The sequence below is a fragment of the Bombina bombina genome, chromosome 1 (genome assembly GCF_027579735.1).
Source record: "Bombina bombina isolate aBomBom1 chromosome 1, aBomBom1.pri, whole genome shotgun sequence".
NCBI lineage: Eukaryota > Metazoa > Chordata > Amphibia > Anura > Bombinatoridae > Bombina > Bombina bombina.
The window spans coordinates 1507344373-1507372167 of record NC_069499.1 but is presented as its reverse complement, the minus strand read 5'-3'; the positions used below and the strand labels follow the sequence as shown (position 1 = coordinate 1507372167).

General features: G+C 43.3%; 1 protein-coding gene across 1 annotated transcript in view; it reads right to left on the bottom strand.

Annotated features, from left to right (window-relative positions):
* BPTF (bromodomain PHD finger transcription factor) overlaps nt 1-27795 on the bottom strand; it is a 923754-nt gene that overhangs the window by 264340 nt on the left and 631619 nt on the right. Inside the window, exon 18 of the mRNA XM_053721515.1 lies at nt 10281-10533. Coding sequence (XP_053577490.1) covers nt 10281-10533 — 253 coding nt within the window. The remainder of the gene's footprint in view (nt 1-10280; nt 10534-27795) is intronic.

Here is a 27795-nt window from a genome sequence, read left to right as displayed (position 1 = left end):
AGAAAAATCCTCATTTCTAAGGAATCTATTATTGTTCCCAAGAAGGAACTCTTGTCGACGGAGACAGAGAACTTTTTTCTATGTTCACCTTCCATCCGTGTGATCTGAGAAAGGCTAGAACGATGTCTGAATGAGCCTTTGCTTTTGACAGGGACGACGCTTGTATTAGAATGTCGTCCAAGTAAGGTACTACTGCAATGCCCCTCGGTCTTAGAACCGCTAGAAGGGACCCTAGCACCTTTGTGAAAATCCTTGGAGCAGTGGCTAACCCGAATGGGAGGGCCACAAACTGGTAATGCTTGTCCAGAAAAGCGAACCTTAGGAACTGATGATGTTCTTTGTGGATAGATCCACGGTAGTCATAAATTGACTTTCCTGGATAGTGGGTAGAATCGTTCGAATGGTTTCCATCTTGAACGATGGTACCCTGAGAAATTTGTTTAGGATCTTCAAATCCAAAATTGGTCTGAAAGTTCCCTCTTTTTTGGGAACTACGAACAGATTGGAATAAAATCCCATTCCTTGTTCCTTTATTGGAACTGGGTGTATCACTCCCATCTTTAACAGGTCTTCTACACAATGTAAGAATGCCTGTCTCTTTATTTGGTTTGAGGATAAGTGAGACATGTGGAACCTTCCCCTTGGGGGTAGTTCCTTGAATTCCAGGAGATAACCTTGAGAAACTATTTCTAGCGCCCAGGGATCCTGAACATCTCTTGCCCAAGCCTGAGCAAAGAGAGAGAGTCTGCCCCCTACTAGATCCGGTCCCGGATCGGGGGCTACTCCTTCATGCTGTTTTGTTAGCAGCGGCAGGCTTCTTGGCCTGCTTACCCTTGTTCCAGCCTTGCATCGGTTTTCAGGCTGGTTTGGATTGTGAGGCATTACCCTCTTGCTTAGAGGATGCAGAATTAGAGGCCGGTCCGTTCCTGAAATTGCGAAAGGAACGAAAATTAGACTTATTTTTAGCCTTGAAAGACCTATCTTGTGGAAGGGCATGGCCCTTTCCCCCAGTGATGTCTGAAATAATCTCTTTCAATTCTGGTCCATCTCTACTGAGCGACTTTTCTAGTTCCTCGAACCAGAACCACGCTGCTGTAGTGACAGGAACAATGCACGAAATTGGTTGTAGAAGGTAACCTTGCTGTACAAAAATCTTTTTAAGCAAACCTTCCAATTTTTTATCCATAGGATCTTTGAAAGCACAACTATCTTCGATAGGAATAGTAGTGCGTTTGTTTAGAGTAGAAACTGCCCCCTCGACCTTAGGGACTGTCTGCCATAAGTCCTTTCTGGGGTCGACCATAGGAAATAATTTCTTAAATATAGGGGGGGGGAACAAAAGGTATGCCGGGCTTTTCCCACTCCTTATTTACTATGTCCGCCACCCGCTTGGGTATAGGAAAAGCGTTGGGGTGCACCGGAACCTCTAGGAACTTGTCCATCTTGCATAATTTCTCTGGAATGACCAAGTTGTCACAATCATCCAGAGTAGATAACACCTCCTTAAGTAGTGCGCGGAGATGTTCTAATTTAAATTTAAATGTCACAACATCAGGTTCAGCTTGTTGAGAAATTTTTCCTGAATCTGAGATTTCTCCATCTGACAAAACCTCCCTCATGGCCCCTTCAGATTGGTGTGAGGGTATGACAGAACAATTATCAGCGCCCTCCTGCTCTTCAGTGTTTAAAACAGAGCAATCGCGCTTTCTCTGATAAGTAGGCATTTTGGATAAAATATTTGCTATGGAGTTATCCATTACAGACGTTAATTGTTGCATGGTAATAAGCATTGGCGCACTAGATGTACTAGGGACCTCCTGCGTGGGCAAAACTGGTGTAGACACAGTAGGAGATGATGTAGTATCATGTTTACTCCCCTCATCTGAGGAATCATCTTGGGCAATTTCATTATCTGTGGCAGTACTGTCCTTACTTTGTTTGGACGCTATGGCACAATTATCACATAAATTTAAATGGGGAGACACATTGGCTTTCATACATATAGAACATAGCTTATCTGAAGGTACAGACATGTTAAACAGGCTTAAACTTGTCAACAAAGCACAAAAAACGTTTTAAAACAAAACCGTTACTGTCTCTTTAAATTTTAAACAGAAAACACTTTATTACTGAATATGTGAAAAAGTATGAAGGAATTGTTCAAAAAATACCAAAATTTCACCACAGTGTCTTAAAGCATTAATAGTATTGCACACCAAATTTCAGAGCTTTAACCCTTAAAATAACGGAACCGGAGCCGTTTATAAATTTAACCCCTATACAGTTCCAGCTATAGTCTTTGCTGAGACCCAACCAAGCCCAGAGGGGAATACGATACCAATTGACGCCTTCTAGAAGCTTTTCCAGCAATTTTTAGATCCTCACACATGCATCTGCATGCCCTGCTCTCAAAAAACAACTGCGCAGTAATGGCGCGAAAATGAGGCTCAGTCTATAACTAGGAAGGCCCCCTGACTGGAAAAGGTGTCTAACACAGTGCCTGCCGTTTAATAAACGTTCCCCAAGTTTATAAATGCAAATTGTCAGCATAAATATGAATAAAATGCCCAAATAAAGCAATCGATTTAGCCCATAAAAATGTCTACCAGTTTTTTAGCCCATAATAAGCCCTTTATTCTGTTTGTTTGACTAAGAAAATGGCTTACCGGTCCCCATGAGGGGAAATGACAGCCTTCCAGCATTACATCGTCTTGTTAGAAATATGGCTAGTCATACCTTAAGCAGAAAAGTCTGCTAACTGCTTCCCCCAACTGAAGTTACTTCATCTCAACAGTCCTATGTGGAAACAGCAATCGATTTTAGTTACTGTCTGCTAAAATCATCTTCCTCTCACAAACAGAAATCTTCATTCTTTTCTGTTTCAGAGTAAATAGTACATACCAGCACTATTTTAAAATAACAAACACTTGATAGAAGAATAAAAACTACATTTAAACACCAAAAAACTCTTAACCATCTCCGTGGAGATGTTGCCTGTGCAACGGCAAAGAGAATGACTGGGGTGGGCGGAGCCTAGGAGGGACTATATGGCCAGCTTTGCTGGGACTCTTTGCCATTTCCTGTTGGGGAAGAGAATATCCCACAAGTAAGGATGACGCCGTGGACCGGACACACCAATGTTGGAGAAATTGCATGCTCTATCTGAATCACGAAAGAAAAAAAATTGGGTTCAGTGCCCCTTTAACTAGCAAATTGCATTTACATCATTTTGATCCATTCCTTGACATAGCCATATTTTACATTTAATATCTACTAAGGATTTTTAGCAAAAGTTTATTCTTGTAGAACATTACAGAACTGTAATTATGTAATCCAAATAGCTTATAAAGTCAGGAAAAAAATATATTACAGACAGAGCTTATTCTTTTAGAACAATGGATTCATCCTAGGTATAGAGGTAGGAATAATAGTAAGCGACTGTAGATTATGTTTTTTTCGCACAGTTGATATATTCTCTACCCATACATATAGGAAGGAAGATTGTTACTAAAAATTCAATTCCAGCATATAATATCCTGAGGGCTAAAGAGCAAAAAGCTAAATGTATGCTTACCTGATAAATTTCTTTCTTGACACGGTGAGTCCACGGAATCATCAATTACGGTTGGAAATATCACTCCTGGCCAGCAGGAGGCGGCAAAGATCACCACAGCAGAGCTGTTAAAGGGACACTGAACCCAAATTTTCTCTTTTGTGATTTAGATAGAGCATGCAATTTTAAGCAACTTTCTAATTTACTCCTATTATCAAATGTTCTTCATTCTCTTGGTATCTTTATTTGAAAAGCAAGAATGTACGTTTAGATGCCGGCCCATTTTTGGTGAACAGCCTGGGTTGTTCTTGCTGATTGGTGGATAAATTCATCCACCAATAAACAAGTGCTGTTCAGGGTTCTGGACTTTCTTTTTCAAATAAAGATAGCAAGACAACGAAGAAAAACTTATAATAGAAGTAAATTAGAAAGTTGCTTAAAATTGCACGTTCTATCTGAATAATGAAAGAAAAACATTTGGGTTCAGTATCCCTTTAAGTATCACTTCCCTTCCCACAAACCCCAGTAATTCGACCGAAGGAAAGGAGAGAAAGGACATAACACAAGGTGCAGAGGTGCCTGAGGTTTTATAGAACCGAAACTGTCTGAAAACAGGGTGGGCCATGGACTCACTGTGTCAAGATTTTTTTTTTTTTTTTAATCGGGTAAGCATACATTTTGTTTTCTTTCTAATGACATGGTGAGTCCACGGAATCATCAATTACTGTTGGGAATCAATACCCAAGCTAGAGGACACATATGATAAGGGAGGGGCAAGACAGGTAACCTAAACAGAAGGCACCACTACTTGAAGAACCTTTCTCCCAAAAGAAGCATCAGCCGAGGCAAAAGTGTCAAATATATAGAATTTAGAAAAAGTGTCAAATATATAGAATTTAGAAAAAGTGTCAAATATATAGAATTTAGAAAAAGTGTGCAAAGATGACCAAGTCGCAGCCTTACGGATCTGTTCAACAGAGGCCTCATTCTTAAAGGCCCAAGAGTAAGACACCACCCTGGTGAAATGAGCTGTAATTCTCTCAGGAGGCTGCTGACCAGTATACCACAATAATACTTCTCAACCAGAGAGACAGAGAAATGGCAGTAGCTTTCTGGCCTTTATGAGTACCAGAAAAGCAAACAAACAAAGCAAAAGACTGGCGAAAGTCCTTTGTCGCCTGCAAAAAAACCTTAAGAGCACGCACGTCATCTAAGTTGTGTAATAAACGTTCCTTAGGAGAAGAAGGATTAGGAAAAAGAGAAGGAACAACAATTTCCTGGTTCCTGGAGCCTGAACCATGGTCTCAATGACCGATTTGGAAAAACCCTGCTTAGCTAAAATCAAGTGTTCAATCTACAAGCAGTCAGCTTCAGAGAAACGAGATTTGGATGAAGGAAGGGCCCCTGAAGCAGAAGGTCCTTCCTCAGCGGTAGTCTTCACGGAGGAAGAGACAACTTTTCTACTAGATCTGCATACTAGATCTTGCAAGGCCACGCAGGAGCTATTAGAATCACTGATGCTCTCTACTGCGTGATCCGAGCGATGACTCTCGGAAGGAGAGCAAAGGGAGGAAAGAGATATGTCAACCCGAAGTTCCAAGGGACTGTCAGAGCATCTATCAGAAAGGCTTGAGGATCTCTCAACCTCGAACCGTACTTTAGGAGCTTGGAGTTCTGATGAGTTCCCACTCCCCGGGATGGAAAGTCTGTCTGCTCAGAAAATACGCTTCCCAATTGTCCTCTCCTGGAATGTGGATGGCAGATAGACGGCAATTGTGGGCCTCCGGCCACAGGATGATCCGTGCCACCTCCTTCATGGCTAAGGAACTCAGAGTTCCCCCTTGGTGGTTGATGTAAGCCACAGAGATTATGTCATCCGTCTGGAATCTGATAAACCGGGCTAGGGCCAGCTGAGGCAAAGCCATCAAGGCATTGAAAATCGTTCTCTCAACTCCAGAATAATTATGGGGAGAGAAGATTCCTCCTGAGACCAAAGTCCCTGCACCTTCAGCTAGTTCCAGACTGCTCCCCAACAGGCTGGCATCCGTGGTTACAATTACCCAGAAGGGTCTCTGAAAACTCATCCCCTGGGACAGATGTACCTGTGACAGCCACCACGGTAGGGAGTCCTTTGTTGATTGATCCAGAACTATTCTCTTAAATAGATCTGTATAGTCCCCGTTCCACTGAGCGAGCATGCATAGCTGCAGAGGTCTCAAATGAAACCGAGCAAACGGAACTATGTCCATGGAAGCCACCATCAACCCGCTTACCTCAATGCACTGGACCACTGATGGTCGTGTTGCGAACTGTAGAGACAGGCAGGCGGACAAAATCTAGTCTCTTCTGACCTCCGTCAGAAAAATCCTCATAGCTAGAGAACCTATGATAGTTCCTAAGAAGGTCACTCTTGTAGTCGAAACCAGAGAACTTTTCCCAGATTGATCTTCCAACAGTGGAAACTAAGAAACGCCAGTAAGGTCCTTGTATGGGATTCTGCTAATTGAAAGGATGTCGCCTGAACCAGAATGTCGTCCAGATAAGGTGACACTGCAATTCCCTGAGACCGAATTACTGCTAGCAGAGCTCCCAGGACCTTTAAGAATATCCTGGGAGCTGTAGCAAGGCCAAAAGGAAGAGCTACAAATTGAAAATGTTTGTCTAGATAGGCAAACCTCAGAAACCTGTAATGGTCCCTGTGGATGGGAACGTATAGGTACGCATCTTTCAGATCTATGGTTGTCATGAATTGACCCTCCTGGATCAGGGGCAGAATGGAGTGAATAGTCTCCATCTTGAAGGACGGTACTCTGAGGAACTTTTTTTTTTATTAACTTTGGATCTAGAATGAGCCTGAAAGTTCCCTCTTTTTTGGGAACCACAAAGAGGTTTGAATAAAATCCGAGACCCTGTTCCTGCCTTGGTACAGGCACTATCCCTCCCAGGAGGGAAAGGTCCTGCACACATTTCAAGAACGTCTCTCTTTTTATCTGGTCTACAGATAATCTTGAGAGGTGGAACCTGCCTTGTACCCCTGAGAAACAATGTCCACCGCCCACAGGTCTGGGAAATTTCGCTCCCAAGCCTGCGCGAACTGAGAGAGTCTGTCGCCCACTTGATCCGATCCCGGATCGGGGGCAACCCCTTCATGCCGACTAGGATTCAGTTGCAGGTTTTTTGGATTGCTTCCCCTTGGTCCAAGATTGACCAGGCTTCCAGAAAGGCTTGGATTGTCCCTGTCTGGTAGAGGCAGGGGAAGACTTACCTCTGAAATTACGAAAGGAACAAAAATTATTCTGACGTCCCATTATTTTGTTCTTCTTATCTTGGGGCAGAAAAGAGCCCTTACTGCCCGTGATATTGGAAATAATTTCTGCCAATGCCGGCCTGAACAATGCTTTCCCTTGAAAGGGATTGCTAAAAGCTTAGATTTAGAAGAAACATCGGCAGACCAAGATTTAAACCATAGGGCTCTATGTGCTAATATAGTAAATCCAGATATTTTGGCTCCCAACTTGATGACCTGTAAGGAAGCATCAGTAATAAAGGAATTAGTCAACTTTAGAGCCTTTATTCTAGCCTAGATCTCCTCCAAAGGAGTTTCTGCTTGTAAGGTCGCAGATAAGGCGTCAAACTAGTAGGCTGCCGCACTGGTTGCTGTAGCAATGCACACCGCCAGTTGTCATTGTAACCCTTGATGAGTATACATCTTCTTTAAATAAGCCTCCAGCTTTTTATCCATGGGATCTTTAAAAGAGCAACTATCTTCAATAGGAATAGTAGTTCTTTTAGCCAAAGTAGAAATCACACCTTCCACTTTGGGGATCGTCTGCTACGACTCCTTGATGGAGTCTGCGACCAGGAACATTTGTCTAAACACAGGAGAAGGGGAAAAGGGTATCCCTGGCCTCTCCCATTCCCGGGTAATAATCTTGGTGGCCCGATCAGGAACTGGGAACACCTCCCCAGGAGATGGAACGTCAAAATATCTATTTAATTTACTTTTTAGGGCTGACAACGATAGGCGTATCGGAGTCGTCCAAGGTAGCTAAAACCTCCTTTAATAAAACAGAGGTGTTCAAGCTTGAATCTAAAGGACAGCACTTCAGCATCAGAAGCAGGATTTACACTATCCACATCTGAGATTTCCCCCTCAGAGGCTACTGAAGTATCCTTCTCTTCCATATGAGAAGGAGCAACTTGAAGAGCCTGAAACGGATCAGATACCCCGCTATCTGACAACAATTTTCCTCTTACGCTTCCCTTGTAGCATAGGGATGACAGCTAGTGCCTTAGATATAGCTGAGGAAACCTGGGCCACAATTTCAACTTTCAAAAACACTCCCTCGGGAGAAAGAGAGGAAGCACAGGACACTGCCTGAGACACTGTTACAGATTGGGACATTTGTGGAGAAGGTTGTGGCATAGCCTGAACAGCATCCACTTGAGAGAATGGTGGCTCAAACAGTCTATCTTTGTACAATAAAGTTCTTTCTATACAAGCACCACAAAAAGGCAACGGTGGTTCCACTTGGGCATTTTGACAAATTTTACATAATTTAATAGAAGTAGGAATTGACTCCATATTGCACAAAACAATGCAAACAACAACAAAAAATAAAACATTTAAGACACTGCCCTTTGCAATTAATACTGAATAAGGAAAGAAGAACTCAGAAAATGATTCGTTTCTATAAACTTTTTAACTTTGTTGTTTATTGCCCAGACAGAATGTTATAATAATTTCTCTAAACCTTTACACCACAGCGTTATGCTGTGGTGCCTACCTAACCTCAGAGAGCTGCCTTGCTGAAAAGTAACCCGGTATTACTCAGAAAAGCTGTAGTTGTAGTAGCTGTAACAGACGCCACAATATCGACCGTAAGGATGAAGAAGCGCCAAAAAAAGCGTGTGTTGGATCATGACGTCACTGTGACTACGACCGATTGGCGAAAACGGAATGGATCAGTTATTTATTAAACCACATAACGCATGATCAAAAAAAGGAGTAATTTGACAATGGTTTCCCAAGCCAAAAGACTCACTATAGCCCACTGAGCTACCAATAAAATTGAATAAAATAGTTAAAGAAACAAGTCTCTCAACTAGGACTCACAGTGCCCTGTCAGCCTGTTAAAATAAATCTTCTGTGAATCAGGAAGACAATATGCCCCATTAAAAAAGGTGCTTTATTCTCAATCAGCTAAGGTGCCAGGCTCTTAAAAAGAATAAATGGCACTTACCTGCACCTTCTATCAACAGGGAGACAGCATCAGGAATGGGAGGAAGCCTCTCCTCACAGGGTCCTGTGAACGATATGACGACAGAGTAAGCTTACTCAGGTATACATTATAAAGGAAGCAAATTTTTAGGAAAATACAGTGAGGCCCCCCTCACAAGTTCCTAACTGTTTTAAAGCTACCACAGCCCTCCTGAAGAGACAAACGTGGAGTACAGCTATAATCAATTGTGCTGGAAGATCAAAGCAATCCTGCCCTGGCTTAAAAAGAAAAAACCTCTTGACAGAAGAATCTTAATCAGGACACCTAATTACTTCACCTCCTCCTTGCACTACAGGCAAAGAGAATGACTGGGGTTTGTGGGAAGGGAAGTGATACTTAACAGCTCTGCTGTGGTGCTCTTTGCCTCCTCCTGCTGGCCAGGAGTGATATTCCCAACAGTAATTGATGGTTCTGTGGACTCACTGTGTCATTGGAAAGAAAAGGATTTTTTCTTAAAGGGACATGGATGTCAAAAATTAAACTTAATATCAAATTTGCTTTGTTCCCATGATATTCTATGTTGAAGAGAGACCTAGGTAGGCATCTGGAGCATTATATGGCAGGAAATAGTACTGGCATCTAGTGCTATTGCAAATGGATACAATTCTTGCAAAACTGCTGCCATACAGTACTACAGAAATGGACAGGGTCCTAAGCATACATCCCTGCTTTTAAACAAAAGATACCAAGTGAAAAAATAAAATTGATAACAAAAGTAAATTAGAAAGCTGTTTAAAATCAAATGTTCTATCTGAATCTTAAAATAAACATGTGGGGCTTTATATTCCTTTAAGAACTATACTGTATGTATGCACAGCTACTATATAGTGCTTAAGACGCGTGCATGCCCTTGACTCTCAGGGAAAGGAGCTAAGTTTCAACAAAGGATACAATGAGAAATAAACACATTTGTTAATACAAGTAATTAAAAATAAACCGTGTAAGTTTTTGAGTTCCACTTCCCTTTAATTTCTTTATTGTCAAACTAATACACAGGCTTGACCAGACATCATTTTGTATAAGACTCATGATGCAGCCATTTCCTACAGTGACTATACAACTGAAACCTACAAGAACAATGTGATTTTAGAAGTTCCTACTTACTCTAAAAAGCACAAAGCTATAAAACCACAAAATCCTGCATATATTTTATTATGAATATAAAGAAATATACTAACTCCTTCAGACCATAGACAGAGAAAAGTAATATTAATTAATTTTCATGACTGCATGCTAGTGGGGGTAAAGAGCTAAATACTACTTAATAAGAATTCTATAACCTTACTTTAACATTCCAAAGACTATTTGATGGAAACCCAAAACCAAACCAACTTGATCAACTTTTGTGAAACTACTAAATTAATAGCAATTATCTATCATTCTCCTTTATGCCTCAACTTAAATTAATAATCATACTATTGAATTATAGCTGTTTTTTAATTTACCTGTAGAAGACTGTCCTTGCTTAACCCATGTAGCAAACGTCTGATGGAAGTTTTTGTTCTGCTGGAATGTTACAGTAGCTGGAGAACCAACCTTTGTGGTAAGAACTACTTTGGTTCCAGGGGTTACAGAATTAGATATTGGGCCAACAACAACTTTGTGGGGTATTGAAACAGGCGTTACAGTACTGCTTGTTGTGGTGGTGCTTGCTGTATTGGTAGCTGATGGCAGTTGCTTTTGCTGTTCCAGTCGTTTCTAAAATCATATTTTAAAAAAAAAGAAAATCATTCTAATGTAAGGATTTGCCGTGCCAGAAAGTGTGTGTGTGTGTGTGGGGAATTAAGAGAGAGAACGATAGAGAAAGGAAAAAAAAGAAAGATAAAGAACTCCCAAAAACATAAATAATGCTTACCAGATAAATTTCTTTCCTCCTGGATAGGGAGAATCCACGTCTTCATTCCTTACTATTGAAAAATACAACACCTGGCCACCAGGAGGAGGCAGAGACACCCCAGTCAAAGGCTTAAATGTCCCTCTCCCACTTCCTCATTACCCCGGTCATTCTGCCGAGGGAACAAGGAAAAGTAGGAGAAACATTAGGGTATAAATGGTGACAGAAGAATAAACACATAAATTATGCTTACCTGATAATTTAATTTCCATCTGTATGGTAAGAGTCCACAGCTGCATTCCTTACTTGTGGGAAACATATACCAAAGCTCTAGAGCACACTGAATGCTAAAGGGAGGGAAAAAGAGAGGCAGAACCTAAGCTGAGGGCACCACAGCCTGCAAAACCTCTCCTGAAGGATGCTTCAGCAGAAGCAAAAACATCAAACTTGTAAAATTTTGGAAAAAGTATGTAAGGAGCCAGGTAGTCGCCTTACAAATCTGATCCATAGAGGCCTCATTTTTGAAGGCCCAAGAGGAATTCACTGCTCTCGTAGAATGAGCCATAATCCTCAGAGGAGGCTTATGTCCCGCCATTTCTATGCTAAACAGATGACACTCCTCAGACAAAAGGATAAGGAAGTCGAAGAGGCCCTCTGACGCCTACGCTTCCCGGAAAAGAGAACAAACAGAGAAAGAAGTTTGTCTAAATTCCTTTGTGGCCCGAAGATAGAACTTAAAGGCACAAACCACATCCAGAAATACGTTGTAAATGTTCCTTCGACAAAGGAGGATTAGGACATAAGAAAGGAACCACAATCTCTTGATTTATGTTGCGAATTGACACAACCTTAGGAAGAAAACCTAACTTGGTTCGTAAAACAGCCTTATCGGCATGAAAAGCCAGATAAGGAGGGACGAATTGCAAGGCAGCAATCACAGAAACCCTGCGCGCAGAAGCAATAGCCAGTAGAAAAGGAACCTTCCAAGACAACAATTTAATGTCTACTTTATGCATAGGCTCCAACGGAGCCTGTTGCAAAACCTTAAGGACAAGATTTAAGGAGAGACCATTAAGGAGAGACCATTCTCCCGGATAAAAGGACTGTCTGCTGAGGAATCCGCTTCCCAGTTGTCCACACCCGGAATGTGGATCGCTGACAGCGAACAAATGCGGGTCTCCCCCACACCAGAATCCAAGATACTTCCCTCAAAACTAGGGAGCTTCTCATTCTCCCTTGATAGTTGATGCAAGCCACCGAGGATACATTGTTTGATTGGAATCTGATTAACTGGGACGAACCCAGCAGAGGCCAAGCCTTCAGAGCATTGTATATTGCCCGAAGATCCAAATGAGATCAAGAGGGAGCTTTACCTCCTGAGACCAGATGCCCTGTGCCTTCCTGGCACCCCAAAATGGCTCAACATTCTGACAGACTCACAACTGTAGTCACAATCACCCAGGATGGTCTTGAGACGGACGTCCCTCAGGACAAGTGATCCGGACAAAACCACCAAGAGAGCGATTCTCCCGATTGGTTGTCCAGAGAAATCTGTTGAGACAGATCCGAATGATCGCCGTTCCACTAGTTCAGCATGCACAGTTGCAAAAGTTTGAGGTGAAACCTGGCTTTAAGGAGATCTGGTGGGCAAGACATGTTGAAGCTAGCTTGCAACATCTCTGGTCTGTTAGAAATATTCTCATGTCTATGGAGACTATTATAGTACCTGAGAATTCAGCCCTGGTACTTGATACAAGAGAACTCTCTCTAGATTACCTGCCATCCATGGGATCGAAGAAGACTCTTCAATAAATTTCTTCAGCCAGACCAAATGGAAGGGCAATAAACTGAAAGTGCTGGTCCAGGAATGCAAACCGTAGGAATTGGAAGTGGTCCTTGAGGATTGGTACGAGAAGGGAGCATCATTCAAATCTATCGTGGTCATGAACTACCCCTTTCAAACGAGGGGAAGAATGGACCTTAGTCTCTCCATCTTAAAAGAGGGGACATTTAAAAACCTGCTTAAAGGGACAGTATGCACTCATTTTCATATAACTGCATGTAATAGATACTATAAAGAATAAGATGCACATATACTGATATACTGATATAAAAATCCAGTATAAAACTGTTTAAAAACTTACTTAGAGGCTCTCAGTTTAGCTCTGTTGAAAAGGTAGTTGGAAAGCCCACTGCAAGTGGGAAATAAGAACCCCTCCCCCTTCTTTTGCATATGAAAAGACCCTTTACACAAACAGGAGCAAGCTGGAGAAGGTAGCTGACGGTATTCTCATAAAACTTAGGGGCTTGGTTAGGAGTCTGAAAATCAGAGCAATGTAATTTAAAAATAAGAAAAACTATACATTTTTTTTTAAAAAAATACAACTTTATGGGCTATATAAATAGATCATCTACAAAACATTTATGCAAAGAAAAAATTAGTGTATAATGTCCCTTTAAGCATTTTAGGCCCAGAATCGGGCGGAAAGGTCCCTCTTTCTTAGGGACCACGAAAAGGTTTGAATAGTATACCAAACCTCTCACTGCGATAGGCACCGGGACAATAACTCCTAGAGTACAGATCCCGTACACACCCCAGAAAGGCTTCCCTCCTTTCTGGTCAGGAAGACATGAGGAATCTGCCCTTGGGTGGCTAAGACTTAAAACCTATCTTGTAACCCTGAGCTATGACCTCCAGGACCCATGGATCCTGCAAGTCCATGAACCAAGCGACGGAAAAAAGCGACATACTGCCCCCTACATGATCCAGAAGAGGACCGGGGACCGCCCATTCATGCAGACGTAGACTCGGCGGGCTTCTTAGAGCTCTTTGGTTTGCTCTGGCTTAGCAGAAAACTGCTGACATGAGCTTTATCAGAATGAAAAGAATGAAAATCGTCCCTTAGATTAGTTCATATACTCTTGCGGTAGGAGATGACCCTTTCCCCCTGTGACCATGGAGATAATTAAGTCCAGGCCTGGACCAGGCAAAATCATTCCCTTAAAGGGAGGGAGAAGTCTTTACTTAGAAGTCCTATCCGCAGACCATGACTTCAGCCAGAGCCCGACAGGCCTGAACAGAAAAAGCTGAAGCCATAGCATTCAATCGAATCAACTGCCTAATAGCAGCACAGATAAAAGTATTAACCCTCAGGGCCGTACATTTTGCTGAGTAACGTCGAGGGGATCCTCCACCCCGATTAAATCCTATAAAGGAGTCACACCAGAAGGTAGTTTTTCCAGAACCGTGGCAAGAACCGCCTCCGCCGGTGGAAACAAATATCCTGTATGTTGAAACATCTTTCATAACAGAGTTTCCATCTTTTATCCATGGCCTCTGCAAATGAAGAACTCTCCTCAAAGTGGGATAGTAGTACATTTAGCAAGGGTGAAGATAACACCATCCCATTTAGGGACGGAACCTCACAACTCCATTGAGAGTCCAGAACCAGGGACAATTTGTTAAAGGGAGAAGAGGGGGAAAAGGAATCCAATCCTGTCCCATTCATTCTTAATAATATTCGCCATCTAACAGGTGCAGGGAAGGATAAGGTACCACCCTGTCCACAAACTCTATCAAATTTAGGAATTAAAGGTTCATCAGGCAATTTGGCCTCTGGAACCTTTGAATTCAACAAAAACTTCCCTTAGAAGAAAGCGCAAATTCCTAAACTAAAGTCTGGTTACTCCGAACCAGAATGTTCATACTCTTAAGTCACAGAAAGAACTTCATCCTTGGGTAACCTTCAGTAAAATCCAATAAATTATCTGATGTACTCTGGGAAGGAGTGCAATATGTAACCTTTCGCTTGCGCTTAGCAGGGCGAGGTAAAGCATTAAGGCCGCAGACACCGCCGTCTGAACTGCGCAGTAAAGTCTGGAGAAAAAAGGCCCCCTCCAGATGGAGGAAAACTGCATGTGTAGAGATATAAGAATATAAGGTACGCACCTCACTGGACGACAACGCCTCAGAGGTGGACAGCTCCGTGGTATCAAACATGTTTGATATTATCACATTATTAAGGCATATGGAACATAATTGAGAGGGCGGAACTAAGGCCTCCTTACCATATAAACAGGAATAACTAATAAGGAATAGAGGGAGTGCCCTCTAAAGTAACAGAATCCTACATCGCTAGTGCAATAACCAGAGAACTAGAGAAATAAAACATCTTATTTTATTAAAAAAAACGGCACCCTTATACCCAAATGGCTGGGGCACTCACCACCTCCTATGACCCAGACAGTACAGAGATTTATGACTCCTCTCTGATAGACACCGGGGCAGGAAAAAGGGAATGAATCACATGGTGAGAAAGCGCACCAAGCTTGTAAGCTGCATGGCTCTCAAAGTGAAACCTATATATTCCATAACAGCCTATGAGCCCATAACATCTCACACACAAAAGCAGCATAAAATCAAATAAACATATAAGATTATTCCCACCTGTTCAATAATCCCCCTAAGGAGATATTAACCCTTGATTCTATACAGATACATGTATAAAATATGAAACGATCTTACCAGAATCTACGCCGTGGAATAGGAACACGGCCCTTCAAGTGTTACAGATAGTAGCATCGCTTCTGACATGGGCTTGAGTGATAAAAAAAGGCAGCAAAACTCGTCAACGCTGTTAATGAGTCGGGATGGTTTCACAGAAAGACACTCCCTGCATCTCCAAACTCTAACTTTTATCCATGCTATCACTGAGAGGCTGATAGGACTACTTAAAACTCCAGTCCCATCTCGAAGAGGACTACCCTCCATAAGAGACTACTCCAAAATCTTCTAATACTTCTCTGCCAACCTCCTGTGACGAAAGGCAAAGAATGACTGGGGTTATGAGGAAGTGGGGGAGGTATTTAAGCCTTTGGCTGGGATGTCTTTGCCTCCTCCTGGTGGCCAGGTTCAGTATTTCCCACAAGTAAGGAATGCAGCTGTGGACTCTTCCCATATTAAGATGAAAATAAATAATAGGGGACCACTCCTAGACAAGAAAAAACGTGCGGGGGCCGTGGACTCTCCCTATCCGGAGGGAAAGGAATTTATCTGGTAAGCATAAATTATGTTTTCCTTCCTAAGATAGGGAGAGTCCACGACTTCATTCCTTACGGTTGGGAAAACTATACTCAAGATCCAGAGGACACTGAATGAATAATGGGAGCGAACAAAAAGGAAGAGGTGGACCCTATTCTGTGGCACCAGAACCTGCAAAACTTTTATCCCGAAAGCTGCTTCAGCCGAAGCAAAAACATTAAACTTGTAAAATGTTGAAAACGTATGTAAGAAGGACCAGGTAACCGCCTTACAAATCTGATCCATAAAGGCCTCGTTCTTAAAAGCCCAAGAGGAAGCCACTGCTCTAGTGGAATGAGCCGTTATCCTCTCAGGAGGACAAGGTCCCACTGTTTCGTAAGCTAAGCGAATGACACTCAACCAAAAAGAAAGGGAAGTCGAAGAAGCCTTCTGCCCATTACCCTGCCCTCGAATAGACAAAGAGGAAGATTGCCTAAACTCCTTAGTAGCCTGAAGATAGAACTTCAAGGCGTGAACCACATCCAAATTGTGAAGTGCTCCTTCAATGAAGGAGGATTAGGACACAAGGAAGGAACCACAATCTTCTGATTGATCTTGCAATCGGACACAACCTTAGGAAGAAAACCTAATTTATTAAGTAAGACTGCCTTATCTGCATGAAAAAGCAGATAAGGGGGCTCACATTGCAAAGCAGAGATCTCAGAAACTCTGGCGCAGAGGTAATAGCCAATAAAAAGAGAACCTTCCAAAATAATTTAATGTCAACGGAATGCAGAGGCTCAAACGGAAACTGTTAAAAAAAACCCCGAAGAACAAGATTTAGGCTCCAAGGAACACAGGTCTAATTAGAGCCTTAACAAAGGACTGCACGTCTGGAAGATCAGCCAGTCTCTCGTGCAATAAAACCGACAGGGACAAAATTTGTCCCCCTCAGGGAACTAGCAGAAAGGCCCTTCTCCAGCCCATCCAGGAGAAAAGATAAGATCCTGGCAACCTTAACTCTGTGCCAGGAAAAAGCAAGCTCTTCACACCAGAATAAGTAGGTCCGCCCTTAGTGGTAGATACGCAGAGAAACTGGTTTACGAGCTTGAATAAGAGTATCAATGACACTCTGAGAAATCTCTCTTGGCTAAATCTCCATGCAGTCAGCCTCAGAGAATCTAGATTTGATGAACAAATGGACCTTGTATCAGCGACAAGGTAACTTCCACGGAGGAGATGAGGGCATCCCCACTAGATGTGAACCACGTCCTTTGCGGCCACGATGGAGCAATCAGGATTACTGATACCAAAACCTGCTTGATGCGGGCCACCACTGAAGAAAGAAGTGGTAATGGAGGAAAAATATATGAGTTTGAACCTCCAGGGCACTGCTAGTGCATCTATTAGATCCGTTTGGGGATCCCTTGACCTCGACCCATACCTGGGTAGCTTAGTATTGAGCCGGGATGCCATGAGATTTATCTCTGGCTTCCGCCACTTGCTGCATATCTCTGCAAACACCTCAGGATGAAGAGACCATTCCCCTGGATGGAAGGATTGCTTGCTAAGAAAATCCGCCTCAAAGTTGTCCACACCCGGAATGTGGAACGTTGACAGCGAACAACTGTGAACCTCCGCCCGCTCCAGAATCTGAGATACTTCCTTCATTGCCAAGGAACTTTTCGTTTCCCCGGGATGGTTGATGTAAACGACCAAGGTTAAATTGTCTGATATGAATATGATAAACTGGGACTAACCTAAAAGTGGCCAAGCCTTCAAGGCATTGAAGATTGCCGTAGTTCCAAATTATTGATCGGGAGGGAGGACTCCTGAGTCCACAACCCCTGTGCCTTCCTGGCACCCCAAACAACTCGCCATCCGGATAGGCTTGGGATTGTTGTCACAATCTCCAAGGATGGTCTCAAGAAGCATGTCCCTCGGGACAGATGATTTGGACAGAGCCATAAAGAGAGCGATTCTCTCGAACGGTTGTCTAATACAATCTGTTGAGACAGATCTGAATGATCGCCGTTCCACTGCCTCAGCATGCACAGTTGTAAAGGTCTGAAATGGAACCTGGCAAAAGGAATGATGTCCATGCAGGACACCATGAGACCAATCACCTCCATACACTGAGCCACAGAGGGACTCAAGGAGGTCCGGAGGGCAGGACATGCCGAAGTTAGCTTGCAACGTGTCTGGTCTGTTAGAAATATCCTTATGGATATGGAGTCTATTATAGTAGCCAAGAATTCCACCCTGGTACTTTGGATAAGAGAACTCTTTTCCATGTTTATCTTCCATTCATGTGATCGAAGAAGACTGAGAAGGTACTCTGAGAATTCTTCCACAAGACAAAAGGATGGTGCTTGCAGCAGAATATCGTCCAATACCCTGAGTTCTGGCAACGGATAGAAGAGCCCCCAGAACCTTTTTAAAGATTCTTGGAGCAGAAGCTAGGCCAAATGGAAGGGCAATGAACTGGAAGTGCTGGTCCAGGAATGCAAACCTCAGGAACTAAAAAGTGTTCCCTGTGGATTGGAACATGAAGGCAAACGTCCTTCAGATCTATAGTGGTCATAAACTGGCCTTCCTGAATTAAAGGATGGACCTTATCGTCTCCATCTTGAAGGAAGGGACACTGAGAAATTGATTTAAGCACTTTAGGTAAAGAATTGGGCGGAAAGTTCCACATCTTTCGCAGAAAGGTTTTCATTTTCTTATCCATCGGCTCTCTGAACGAAGTACTATCCTCAAGAGGTATGGTAGTACGTTTAGCAAGTGTAGACATTGCACCATCCACCTTAGCAATGGAGCCCCACAAATCCAGTTGAAAGTCCGGAACCAAGAACAACTTTTTAAAAGTAGACGAGGGGGAAAAGGAAGAACCAATTCTTTCCGATTCGTTCTAAATAATGTTCGCCATCTTAACCGGCACAGGAGAAGTCAAAGGAACTTTCCTCGGCACAGGAGAAGTCAAAGGAACTTTCCTGTCTTCGTAAACTCTGTCTAATTTAGGTATCATAGGTTCTTCAGGCAGCACGGCCTCTGGAACCTCTAACGTAGACAGAACCTCCATTAATAAAAAATGCAAGTGCTCAATTTTAAATCTAAAGGACTGTTCCTCCACAGCAGGACGCTTAGACGCTAAGGACTCCAACATAGAAAGTCCACCCTCTGAAGCTACAGGGGTTAATGCATCATCGGATAACTGGGACATAATAGCTAAATCTGATAAATATTTAGATGACTCCCGGTCAGGAGAGCTATGTTTAACCTTTCTCTTGTGTTTGATAGAGCAAGGTTATGCACTGAGGGCCGCAGACACCTCCGTTTGTAACTGCGCGGCAAAGTCCGCAGGAAGAAGGCCCCCTCCGGATGGAAAATTAGATGTGCTATGGGGAACTGCATGTGGAGTGGATAATGTAGCAAGGGTAGTAATCTCACAGGACGCCAAGTCCTGAGAGGTAGACGGCTCAGAAGGACTAATAGCCTTAGCAGGCTTGTCTCCCTTCTTAGACTTTATAACAGTGTTAAGGCATGTGGAACATAAATGAGTGGGCGGGAATACCATGGCCACTTCAGAAAATAAACAGGTATGATTTAGTACAGAAGGAGTACCTTCTAACATGTCAGAGTCCTCCATAGCTCAGGTTATACCCACAGAAGGACACAAATAAAAACTTTTATTATAGAAAAATGCACCTTTATACTCCCAATGGCTGGGGCATTCACCACCTCCAAGAACCAGACAGTTAACAGAGGAAACTCTCTCCTCAGGTTCAAGTCTGCCGGAATGGAGGAAATAAACATAGATCACACCTGGTCACATGGAGTGCAAGACAGTACTTCCCCTGTTATTACAAGTACAGCAAGTAATAGGAGCTGTGCAACACTTTCAAAAACGAAAGTAAAACTTAAAAGTGAAACCTGATTGTTCCAGCCAAAAACACAGTCTATCCGCCCAGGAAAAAATCCCACAAAGCTGCATGTAAATAATTAACACACTGATTAATTAACCCCAACTGTTCAATAAACCCCCTTCAGAGGATATTAACCCTGGATCCTATCAAGGTATAAAGAAGCCACACTGTGACCCTGTTACAGCATTTTCTGTGTAAAAATTGAAACGATCTTACCGCCAGGATCCATGCTGTGGAATAGAACACAGCCTCTCAAGTGTGATAGTCTTATAGCAGCGCTCCTGACATGGACTTGAGTGAGAGAAAGCAGGCAGTGAAAGTCGTCAACACTGATTGCTTAGGAGCCGTTAGCAGTATTCTTGATGGTTTCGCATGAAAAACTTTCCCTGCATCTCCAGACTCTAACTTTCAACAATACTCTCACTACTTAAAACTCCAGTCCTATCTCGAAGGGCAGATACCCTTTTTCAGGACTCTCTGAATCTTCTGACACTTCTCTGCCACCTCCTAAGTTGACGAAAGGCAAAGAATGACTGGGGTAATGAGGAAGTGGGAGGGATATATAAGCCTTTGGTTGGGGTGTCTTTGCCACCTCCTGGTGGCCAGGTGTTGTATTTCCCAACACTAAGTCTTAGGAAGGAAATAGGGTTTATGCTGTTTCATGGTTGGGAAATCATCTACTAGCTGATTAGAACCACTAATTTAAAAAAGAGGTCACATCTCTCTGCATATTGTGGGAATACTGTAATTCCTCCTGGTAATACAGGTTTTTATAAACCCGGCGTTAAAAGACAAGAAGTGAGCGTAGAGCAAAATTGAGCTCCATACCGCACTCCAATACCAGCGCTGCTTAAGTCAACGGTGAGCTGGTTGTACGTTCTTGTGCATGATTTCCCCATAGAGATCAATAGGGAGAGCCGGCTGAAAAAAAGCCTAACATCTGCAAAAAAACAGCGTACAGCTCAGTAACGCAGCCCCGTTGATTCCTATGGGGAAACAAAATTTATGTTTACACTTAACACCCTAACATGAACCCCAAGTCTACACACCCCTAATCTTATACTTAACCTAATCTGCTGCCGCCGACACCTACATTATATTTATTAACCCCTAATCTGCCGCTCTCCCGCATCACAAACACTAGTTAAATATTATTAACCCCTAATCTGCCGCCCCTAACATCGCCGCCACCTACCTACATTTATTAACCCCTAATCTGCCGCACTCCCGCATCACAAACACTAGTTAAATATTATTAACCCCTAATCTGCCGCCCCCAATATACTAAATTTATTAACCCCTAAACCTAAGTTTAACCCTAACACCCCCTAACTTAAATATAATTAAAATAAATCTAAAGAAAACCTACTATTTTTTTTTTAATAAGTAAGTTTTTATTAGTGAAAAGAATACAGAACCACATAACAAGACAATTATGCTCGGCAAAATTGATAACAGATTACATTTTAACAGTCAAGGGTTCATTAACATAAAAAAGAGAATCGTGTTACCTAACTCAGTGGAGAGGACTATAATGAGATCATTCATGAGCTGTGTATTCGTACGTTTCAGGAGTTATGTATTGGTCTGTCATTGAGAGAATTTTGCCTTTTTTTTTTTTCTTAGGAATTTTAGGTATAGTATGGCCATTTATGCCATACATATTGAGCCTGACAGTGAAGGGAGATAAGGTATAGAACATATAAAATATGTACACTTGAAAGTAATACTGGGAGGGGTAGGCATCTACCTCTCTTTACAGGGAGGGGGGGGAGGTATCGGAGGGAGGTAGCGGCTTCAGAAAGTGGAAGGGGGGAGGGGCAGAGCAATGAGGGGCACCTCAAACCCTACACGGTGGGGCGCTTCCTCTAGGGAGGGGCAGTCCAAGTAGTCACAGGGAGGTCGCTAGGTCTGAGGAGACAGGGGACATCGTGTAGTTGGCTTTAGGTAAGTCTCCCAAGGTTCCCAGATTAGGGGAAAGATATCCGACTGTTTCCTAGTCCGGAAGACATAGTCTTCCATTGATTTAACGTACTGCAGGTAGTCGACAACTGCCTGCCATCTTGGGGGCTGTTGTTTCTTCCAATTCCTGGCGATTAACATCTTGACTGATGTCAGTATGTAGACTAACAGGTATCTCTTGTGTCTCGGTAGTTTTTTAACTCCCAGATGTAACAGGGCCAGGCCTGGAGTGTCCGGGGTCGGGAGTTCTAGAGCCTTGCAGACCTCACAGGTTTTCGACCAAAGAGGTCGGAGTTTGCTACATGACCACCACACATGGAGCGGGGTACCCGTCTCTCCACACCCTCTCCAACATAAGGGTGAGTACTCAGGGTACAGGGCCCGGAGTTTGGTCGGCACTAAGTGCCACCTGGAGATGATCTTGAAATAAAGCTCATACATTGTAGCACAATGAAGTGCTGATTTAGTCAACTGTATCGCCTTAGTCCAGTCAAGTGTCGAAAAAGTGAGTCTCAACTCAGCCTCCCAGGAGGTCATATGCCTGGTTTTCACCAGTGTGGGAGGACCCATTAGGGATCGATAATGGGCTGTGAGAGGTTTGCTCAGCTGGAGGTTTGCCCTCCATCTCATCTCCCAGATGGTAGGAGCTCTGAGTTTGTCAACTAAGAAACCCCAGGCTTTCATCAGGGATCACAGTCTCATAAAGTCAAACTCGAGGGATCTGGGAATAGCGAATTTAGACAGCATGTCTTGCGGCATGAGAAGTTTCTCATTCAGGTAGAAGTCGCTCAAGGAGGTGACCTCTAGGGCTTTCCAGGGGGCAAGTCGAATATTTGGTAGCCCCTGAAGGAGCGACATGAGAGGGTGAATGGGCGAAGGGTGTGGGGCTATCAATTGGTGGTGTCTGAGGCGGAACCAAACCGATTGACATTCTTTGATGAGAAGGTTGGAGATCGGTATCTGTGCAGTCAAGTGTGGTGGAACCCACAGGAGATCAGAGAGGTCGACATAGGCAGGGAGAGAAGCCTGCTCCAGCTCCCGCCATCTGGTAGGAGGCAGGGCAGGTCCCCACGCTGAGACGTGCGAGATCATCGCCGCATGGTGGTATAGTTGGACGTTGGGTAGTCCCAGCCCACCTCTGTCTATAGGAACCTGAAGCGTGGCCACAGCCACCCTTGGGCGCTTATTGTTCCAAACATATGCATTGAATGCAGTCTGGAAGCCACGTAATGTCTTTTCCGGGACCGAGATGGGGATACACCGCATAAGGTAGGTTAATTTAGGGAGGATCATCATCTTCAGAGCAGAAATTCTGCCCATCCAGGAGATTTCCTCATATTTTCTAGATTTCAGTCTCGTCTCAGTCTCCCGTAGAAGAACACTGTAGTTCTCCTGCAATACCGTATTTTTGTCATGTGACAAAAAGACACCTAAGTGTCTGATCCCATTTGTTGACCACCTAAACGAGTAGAGTCGCCTAAGGCGTCTCTGCTCCGAATGCTCGATGTGAATCATGTAGGCCTCTGTTTTAGACACATTGACCTTATAATTCGAAATGTTACTAAAGGCGTCAATAATCTCAAAGAGATAGGGGAGTGATTCTACTGGGTTGGTGAGGAAGAGAGTGAGATCATCGGCAAAGAGTGCCAATTTCTGAAGTGTGTCGTGTATCTGTAGGCCCTGGACCTCAGGACTTTCTCTGATTGCCTCCGCCAGAGGTTCCATCACCAGCGCGAAGAGGAGCGGAGACAGGGGGCACCCCTGTCTGGTTCCGTTCCTGATCGCAATTTTAGGGGAGCAGAAGCCCATTCCCTTAATAACAGCCGTCGGGGAAGCGTAGAGAGCGGCAACAGCTGTGCGAAACGTCGCAGGGATCCCAAAACGTTCTAAAGTGTAAAACATGTAATCCCACCTCACCCTGTCAAACGCTTTCTCTGCGTCCATGGACAGGGTGAGGAGGGGTAGTCCCATATCAGCTGTTTCCACAAATATGTTCAGTAGTCTACGGGTGTTATCTGTGCCTTGCCTTCCTTGTATGAATCCCACCTGGTCCAGATGGACCAAAGAGGGCAAGTGTTTTCCAAGCCTAGTCGCAAGGACCTTGGCATAGATTTTCACATCTACATTAATGAGGGAGATGGGCCGATAGCTCTCGCAGAGCGTTGGGTCCTTCCCCTCCTTGGGTATAGTTAAGATATTAGCCTCCAAGAACTCAGGAAGGAAAGCTCCCTCTTCTCTAACCTCAGAAAACCTACTATTTATAACTAAATTATTCCTATTTAAAACTAAATACTTATCTATAAAATAAACCCTAAGCTAGCTAAAATATAACTAATAGTTACATTGTAGCTAGCTTAAAGTTTATTTTTATTTTACAGGCAAGTTTGTATTTATTTTAACTAGGTAGAAAAGTTACTAAATAGTTATTAACTATTTACTAACTACCTAGCTAAAATAAATACAAATTTACCTGTAAAATAAAATCTAACCTGTCTTACACTAACACCTAACCTTACACTACAATTAAATAATTTTCTTAAATTAAATACAATTAACTAAATTAAATACAAATACCTAAATTACAAAAAAAGCAAAACACTAAATTACACAAAATAAACAAATTACAAGATATTTAAACTAATTACACCTAATCTAATAGCCCTACCAAATTAAAAAAGTCCCCCCGAAATAATAAAAACCCCTAGCCTAAACTGAACTACCAATATCCCTTAAAAGGGCCTTTTGCGGGGCATTGCCCCAAAGAAATCAGCTCTTTTACCTTTAAAAAAATACAAGCAACCCCCCAACTCAAAAACCCACCACCCACACAACCAACCCCCCACATAAAACCCTAACTAAAAAAACCTAAGCTCCCCATTGCCCTGAAAAGGGCATTTGGATGGGCATTGCCCTTAAAAGGGCATTTCATTTTATTGCAGCCCAAAGCCCTAAACTAAAACCCTCCCAATAAACCCTTAAAAAAACCTAAACACTAACCCCCGAAGTCGTCCTCCAAGCCGGGCAGAAGTCGTCCTCCAAGCCGGGCAGAAGTCGTCCTCCAAGCCGGGCAGAAGTCGTCCTCCAAGCCGGGCAGAAGTCGTCCTCCAAGCCGGGCAGAAGTCGTCCTCCAAGCCGGGCAGAAGTCGTCCTCCAAGCCGGGCAGAAGTCGTCCTCCAAGCCGGGCAGAAGTCGTCCTCCAAGCCGGGCAGAAGTCGTCCTCCAAGCCGGGCAGAAGTCGTCCTCCAAGCCGGGCAGAAGTCGTCCTCCAAGCCGGGCAGAAGTCGTCCTCCAAGCCGGGCAGAAGTCGTCCTCCAAGCCGGGCAGAAGTCGTCCTCCAAGCCGGGCAGAAGTCGTCCTCCAAGCCGGGCAGAAGTCGTCCTCCAAGCCGGGCAGAAGTCGTCCTCCAAGCCGGGCAGAAGTCGTCCTCCAAGCCGGGCAGAAGTCGTCCTCCAAGCCGGGCAGAAGTCGTCCTCCAAGCCGGGCAGAAGTCGTCCTCCAAGACGGGCAGAAGTTGTCCTCCAGACGGGCGTCCTCCAGACGGGCAGAAGTCGTCCTCCAGACGGGCGTCCTCCAGACGGGCAGAAGTCGTCCTCCAGACGGGCAGAAGTCGTCCTCCAGACGGGCAGAAGTCGTCCTCCAGACGGGCAGAAGTCGTCCTCCAGACGGGCAGAAGTCGTCATACAGACGGCATCTTCTATCTTCATGCATCGGGGGGGGGGTCCATCTTCAAGACATCCGGCGCGGAGCATCCTCTTCTTCAGACGACTACCCGACAAATGAAGGTTCCTTTAAGTGACGTCATGCAAGATGGCGTCCCTTAGATTCCGATTGGCTGAAAGAAATCTATCAGCCAATCGGAATTAAGGTTGAAAAAAAAATCCTACTGGCTGATGCAATCAGCCAATAGGATTGAACTTCATACCTATTGGCTGATCCAATCAGCCAATAGGATTGAGCTCCCATTCTATTGGCTGATTGGAACAACCGAGTCGTCCTCCAAGCCGGGCAGAAGTCGTCCTCCAAGCCGGGCAGAAGTCGTCCTCCAAGCCGGGCAGAAGTCGTCCTCCAAGCCGGGCAGAAGTCGTCCTCCAAGCCGGGCAGAAGTCGTCCTCCAAGCCGGGCAGAAGTCGTCCTCCAAGCCGGGCAGAAGTCGTCCTCCAAGCCGGGCAGAAGTCGTCCTCCAAGCCGGGCAGAAGTCGTCCTCCAAGCCGGGCAGAAGTCGTCCTCCAAGCCGGGCAGAAGTCGTCCTCCAGACGGGCAGAAGTTGTCCTCCAGACGGGCAGAAGTCGTCCTCCAGACGGGCAGAAGTCGTCCTCCAGACGGGCAGAAGTCGTCCTCCAGACGGGCAGAAGTCGTCATACAGACGGGCGTCCTCCAGACGGGCAGAAGTCGTCCTCCAGACGGGCAGAAGTCGTCATACAGACGGCATCTTCTATCTTCATCCATCGGGGGGGGTCCATCTTCAAGACATCCGGCGCGGAGCATCCTCTTCTTCCGACGACTACCCGACAAATGAAGGTTCCTTTAAGTGACGTCATGCAAGATGGCGTCCCTTAGATTCCGATTGGCTGAAAGAAATCTATCAGCCAATCGGAATTAAGGTTGAAAAACAAATCCTACTGGCTGATGCAATCAGCCAATAGGATTGAACTTCATACCTATTGGCTGATCCAATCAGCCAATAGGATTGAGCTCCCATTCTATTGGCTGATTGGAACAACCAATAGAATGCAAGCTCAATCCTATATATTTTTTGTGTTCCTATAAATACAGGTATTTGTAAAGGATGGTGTTTGAATGTTTTAATGCACATGAACAACGGTAAAACATCCAGAATTGTGGTACTGAATATCTAAATATAAGAATTTTTTTCCTCGATTTGATAGGACAAAGGCAAGTTTTTAATTCCGGTTACCTCTCCCATTCTGGTTGCTTATAACATTCATTAATTAACAAAAAGTATTTAAATTGCAACAACACAAAACTGTGTTAGATGTTTCAAGTGGTTATATCCAACAAAAGAAAAACAATCTCAACATTCTACGCAGTTCTATCAACATACAGATCACTAGCTTAATATATACTAAAGTGATCAAGATATAACAAAGGCATACGTTTAGTTTTGCACTAAAATATCTATGGAAGAAAACTCGAATGAAAGACAGTAAACACCTATACATTTCAATACAATGTTTAGTTCTGCATAGAACAACTTTACAATATACTTTATTTATTTTGCAACCCCCTTCCAAAGTAATTTAGTTCTGTAAATTGTGGATTTTCTAATTCACCGACCTGGAAAAGTACCCTGCAGACTTTTCATGACTAGTCCTGCTACATAATCGCTCCCAACTGGCTTTAAGATATAACAAATTGTCAAGGTATCTGTGAGTAACATTAAATAAACTACAGATGTATCATAGAATCTAATATTTCATTTTGTAGCTACAAAATCCAATTTGATATGAGATGATCTTGGCTGGGTGAAACAGCCCCCCCCCTTCTTCTTGCTCTGAAACATTTGGTCATTAGTTCAGGCAAGTTATTCCAAAGAGATGGTCATCTATATGGCTGTGTATTGCAAATCTTAGATCAGACACAAGATACCTTTCTCCTGATTAATATGCCAACAAAAATAATGTCTGAGAATTTCTTTTGAAGCTTAAATAGATTCAGAAAGAGAACCAGTTTTGGTGGAAGATATGATCAGAAGCCCCTTGAAGATTTCTCAATATACAACCATTCTCAAAGGATGTAGCTCAATCTCATCTAGGTGTTAAATTGGTACCTGCTGTGTTTGAATACATAGCTCCCAGACAAGCTGGCGTTTCAAGTCTCTATCTGAGATTTAGTTTCCTATGTCATACAAAGGAATTGTGCCTAAATCTTCATAATTTAAAATACACAGATCAAATAAGGACATCTATCTATATATATATATATATATATATATATATATATATATATATATATATATCCTGAGAAGAAATGCCTAACAGTAACATATTAGATAAGTGTATACTGAACTTAATGAATAGCTGTATGGTAGATGTACAAAAGTTTGTTTCAAAATGGTAACATTTGTTTCTTTATTTTACAGACATCAAGATATCCTATGAGTATTAGCCATAAACATGGATCTGTGTACTCAAAAATTATTAGGAATGTGAAATATGCTGTGTTTGTATGAATATAATGCCAGGATGTTAAATACTATG